A 5029-nucleotide genomic window follows, 5' to 3' on the forward strand; every position below is an offset into this window, starting at 1 on the left:
ATCTAACGTGTATGCTTTACATTATTTTCAATGAGAGTGATATGTGATTAGAACTGGGATTTCTATACTGGCAAAAATTCAAGATTCCCTTTTAATCAATTTTTAAATTTCCAACCTAAGGGAAAAGACTAACTACAATAACAACTAGGCATTAAACTATTAAACTAGGCATTATACTCAACAATGTAGATTATGGCAATACTAAATGATTGTTAGACGCTCAAGTATAGATTACATTTTATGCCAATACAAGCCAACAATACACAACATAAATAGCAACACATAAATAGTAATCTTTTATGTAAACAACAAGGTACCTAATCATTTTGTAATGTATGCACACAAATGCCCCATCATTACCGCACACAGCCCATGTGTGTAACCATCATCACAACCCGCTTCAACCGTGATGTTTGGTTCCATCTCATCAGCAATTCATCACATATTTCTTCCTTCAGCACACAGAATCTAATTCAATTCCCAAAGATTGTATCTATAGGCAGAACGCACAACTTTCAGGAACTCACTTGTGTTGATGGTGTTCCACAACCCATATTATACAAAACAAAGGTCTGATAGCTTGAGGAACAGTGTTTAAGAACAAACACCCAATCATCCACTGTCTGACTGTTGTTTCCGTCAACCTGGGATACACAATAAATAAATAAATAAAACCACCAAAATCTTTGTTAATTAAATCCAACAACCAAATAATAAAATCAAAATTCGTACCTAAACAAGAAGCTCACATGCGACACATAGGACAGAAGGCGGCAACAGCCATCCCGAAAGAATGCTTTGAACAACTCCAGCACAGGGGACATCCTTTCATTGAGGTAAAAAGCTCCACCACGAGAATGCAAAAAAACAGGCTGTAATCAACGTTTAGACATCTTCAACACTAATAAACTACATTGTGATCCTAATTACCAACTCAACCAAAAACCACTGGAAATTAATAACTCAAGCTCACCAAACAGAATGGATACTTAGCAAGGCACCAACAGGATTTGGAACCGAACCTTAACACAGCATCACTGACCTACAAAATAATACATAACCAATTAAATTTGAAAACATAGTTACCAAGAATACTTGTAAAAATCAGTACAACTCATTATCCAGATGGTCTTATATATGAAATACCAATTTATGGGCAAAAACACCAGCAACGTACATCCATCTGCAAATAACGAATATCGGTTACTTACACAACAAACGAAAGTATTTATTCAAACCTAAACGACACAAGCACTATATATACCTCCTTAGCTGTTCCTTTTTAAAGCCAACCAACTCAACAACAACAACACTTGCATCGTTAGCACTTGACTTCAATATATCGGCATACGTAGTACCATGACCAGTTACCCGTGGCCAATACTGTCTCAGGTTCTTGCGGTTTGACATCCGTCTCGGGGTACGATTCTTCCATTTTGAAACCATTCTTACACACAAACCCTAGGTAACATCACATAATCTCCATAATTCAGATTATCTGACATATTCAACACTACATATAGCTTATATAAGGCTGCATTACCTCATCCTGTTCTTGAGGACCATCTGTGTCCCTAGCCAATCTCGGATGGTTTTCACCATACGCCACATCTAAGGTCTATAATACATACATAGAACAATAATAAGAAATTATGACCATGTTAACTAAATTTAGTGAAGAGATTATAACACCATGGTTGTGTTACTGTGTTAAAAGCTTACCCCAACAACTCCAAAATCACCATTTAGCATGCGATCAGCCTTCACAGCCCTACTGATCTGTTCCATACTCCAAACTTGTAGCCTAGGAAACACCCCCCATTGGACAGGTTGTCTATCAAGCCTATCCAAGTACATTACCTACCAAAAATGATTTTCAAGTTAAATACATGTACAAGGATATCAATGGACATACATACATTTTAACAAGGATATCTAAATATGGTAGATTTGTAAATATCAATAAAAAAACATACATTTTAACTGAATAACCATACCACAACAAAGATGAGACATCCTGAAAAACCACTTGCGTACCCGTGACAATAGAATCAGTGTGCAAATGTAGCTACGCTATCCATGAGCTTATTTAGCACAAGGCTGCACCAATCATACTCAGCTGCTCTACTCGCACAAGTCAATGCAAGAACAAGGTCAGCAGCCAACCTTGATGACTGGGTGGGACATAACAACATCTCCAATGCTAGTAGTAAAAACAACAGCTTGAACTCATCAATTTCATGCTCCTACCAAACCCCTTCCACTCTGTCCATTATAATGCTGGTCAAAGGGATTCCGCAAGACTTATATTGCCGACCAGTTTTGCTTGATTTACTAACCCAAAATTTCCCATATCTAGCCAATATCTCATCAACCTTCTCCTTTCGATCCGATGATAGTGACTTGTATGTAGGAACATCACAACCCCTATTGGGAATACCAAGCACCCAATGTACTTGGTTCTTTGACAAGTTAAACAATTTCCCGTTAGCACTTTTAAGTGTGTAGTTAAATGGATCTATACGCGTGAACAACCAATATGACAATTTCCTTGGCATGTGCATGTCGCCTACAAACTTCAACATCCCTCCAAATCCCATTTCAATAACCCAACGAGTTTTCCTTTCATCAAAACTTTGACATATTCTCGTAAATGTCTCAATGCGACAGCTAGTGTTCGGAGGCTGCATACATTTTATTAGAAATATTATGGATTTCAACATTAATGGGAGGTTAACTGTGAGTAGGACTAAATTTTAATTCTGAAAATAACTCACCCTTGCACTGTATCTTTCCCGTTGCATTAACACCTCGCCTCTAGATTTAACAACTCCTCCAACAGTTAAGGAATCATCCTAAAACACCAACATATCTACGCTATAATACTGGACATGTAAATATTACAATGGGAATTAAACTGCTGCATACAAACTGCATACCTCAAATAAATATGGAGATAAAGACTTTAATGCAGCTACAGAGTATGGTCTGAGTTCCTACATGAAACAATACCCCGTACTATGAGTTCCTATTAACATAAAGCCACTGCAATCTGAAATTACGAATTTGAAATACCTTCTTCATATCATGATTATGGCATACATTGAACTTCCTCTTCAAGCATCTCCTTCCATCCGTAGGATCATCCTAGACAGAACAACAAAAATAAATTCACCACAACTAAACTACTCTACAACACAAATAGAAGCACCACAGATAAAAGGAAACAATAAACAATGAAACAATAATCGAAATAATATTGAAGCATCAACTAATTACATTGCATTTTAACAATTGCAACTGATGAACATCAAAAATCGTAAATCCGGAACTGGATTTTGTCAAACACACTCAAATAATTGTACCTAATCAATTCAATACCAACAACAATTCCAGACCATTTAATAATTTAATAAAATATACATTACCTGTGGTGTGGGGGGAATCACGAACCTTTGCTGAGATTCTGGAATAGGGTGGAGCCAAATACGAACCAAGCACACCAGGGACAAGCCTGATCAGAGTAAGAACCGAGCTCGATTCGGGGGCAAGCTACCAGCCGACAACACGCCAAGGTCCGACTCTTGTCAATAAATCGAACTGAATTTGGGATTTCCTTTGAAAAAGTAGACGAATCTGGTTAATTACGATCAGAATATGCCCGATTTCCTTTATTCCTATTAGAATCCTCCGACTACGAAGCTACGAACCTGCACTGACTAAGGTTATGGTGGATGGCGAGTGGAAAGGGGGAATCAATTGGGGAAGGAGGAACAAATTGGGTTAACGTGGAGTTAATTTTACAATTTGCAGGACATTCGTACCCTTCATTTAAGTGTGTAAATGACGGTAATGCCCCTGATATCAACAATCCAAGTTGATATCAGTTATTAACTTGTATTTCCTCTTAGTTAACAAGGTCATTCTGATACATTACATACTTTTCGTGCTGATATTAGAAATGGAGTAGAAAGGGCTTAACGGAGACTTGAAAAAGTAAGATGCAATTTCAATATCTGGGTACAAAATGTTGAGGTTGTTTAATCGGAGTGTTGAGAGATATGGCTATATATCTCACAAGTGGTCCCCGTTTTTTTTTTTAGTTCTACCGGGACACTCTACTATACTACTAGAACCTTTAATAATAATAATAATACTACCAACACTCTATATTATTCTACTGATGATATTATTAGTGCTATTCAAAGAAATATCCAACAACGATTTATAATTAAGAGTAATTATTACTTGTTTTAAAATTAATAACTTTTAACGGTAGTAATTATCACAAATCTACTACTTATATATCTAAATAAATTATCTTTTGGTTTAATATCCCACCATGCTTCGCAACAATAATTACTCAACTAGAGAGTTTTGACCAATACCTGAACTTAGTCGACAATGGAACCTCCGGCGTTCTGAGCTTCCGGCTTTACCAAGGTAGCTAACCCCAACCTTGTCTTCCTTAGATCAGGCTCAGCATAGATCTAATTCGTTTCCTACCTTATACCGTGATCTCTAATTAAACAATCCTTACTGTGTTTATGATGGAACTAATCAGAAAGATAACTAATTTGATATATAAGGTTCAAGGGGATAACGCTCCCTTCTTGAAATAAACTTTTATTTAATTTGAAAAGATTACAACACTCATATATTACAACACACTAACTGAAAGCTTAAACAGACATAAGCTGAACTAGAGTTTTCTCTACTTGAGAGATGGAAAACCAATCTGTCTCTTAAGGTGAGTATTTTTCTCTAGAGGACTCTCTAAATATTTCAGAGTAATTCTCTAGCTAACTCTTCCAACTCTGCCTTCCCTTCTTGGCCTAAGTCCCTTTATATAGGGAAGCAAAGTTACATAGGATTCTTATCCTGCCTCAGCAAGCAATTTTACACTATTGCTTTTTACAAAGATACTTTAAAACAGAAACAACTAATAAAACGTGGCTACAGTGAAGATTCCTTGCATTATTGCTGGTGTGGGATCAAGCATTCATAATTTCATCCATCATCATTTCTT

The 5029-nt window shown here is 36.6% G+C and overlaps 1 protein-coding gene across 1 annotated transcript; it reads right to left on the reverse strand.

Moving 5' to 3' along the window:
* Nucleotides 1–200: 200 nt before the first annotated feature.
* Nucleotides 201–4009, reverse strand: LOC145586650 (uncharacterized). Its single transcript, XM_081643541.1, has 12 exons — nucleotides 3429–4009; nucleotides 3076–3147; nucleotides 2940–2996; nucleotides 2778–2855; nucleotides 1977–2684; nucleotides 1723–1860; nucleotides 1544–1618; nucleotides 1265–1461; nucleotides 1147–1183; nucleotides 974–1042; nucleotides 733–872; nucleotides 201–644 (listed from the first exon to the last, which is right to left on the reverse strand). Exons 6-12 carry the CDS (start codon nucleotides 1855–1857, stop codon nucleotides 524–526), a joined length of 774 nt encoding a protein of 257 aa, XP_081499667.1. The 5' UTR covers nucleotides 1858–1860; nucleotides 1977–2684; nucleotides 2778–2855; nucleotides 2940–2996; nucleotides 3076–3147; nucleotides 3429–4009; the 3' UTR covers nucleotides 201–523.
* Nucleotides 4010–5029: the final 1020 nt, after the last annotated feature.

Source organism: Chenopodium album, chromosome 2 (assembly GCF_948465745.1).
Source record: "Chenopodium album chromosome 2, dcCheAlbu1.1, whole genome shotgun sequence".
NCBI lineage: Eukaryota > Viridiplantae > Streptophyta > Magnoliopsida > Caryophyllales > Amaranthaceae > Chenopodium > Chenopodium album.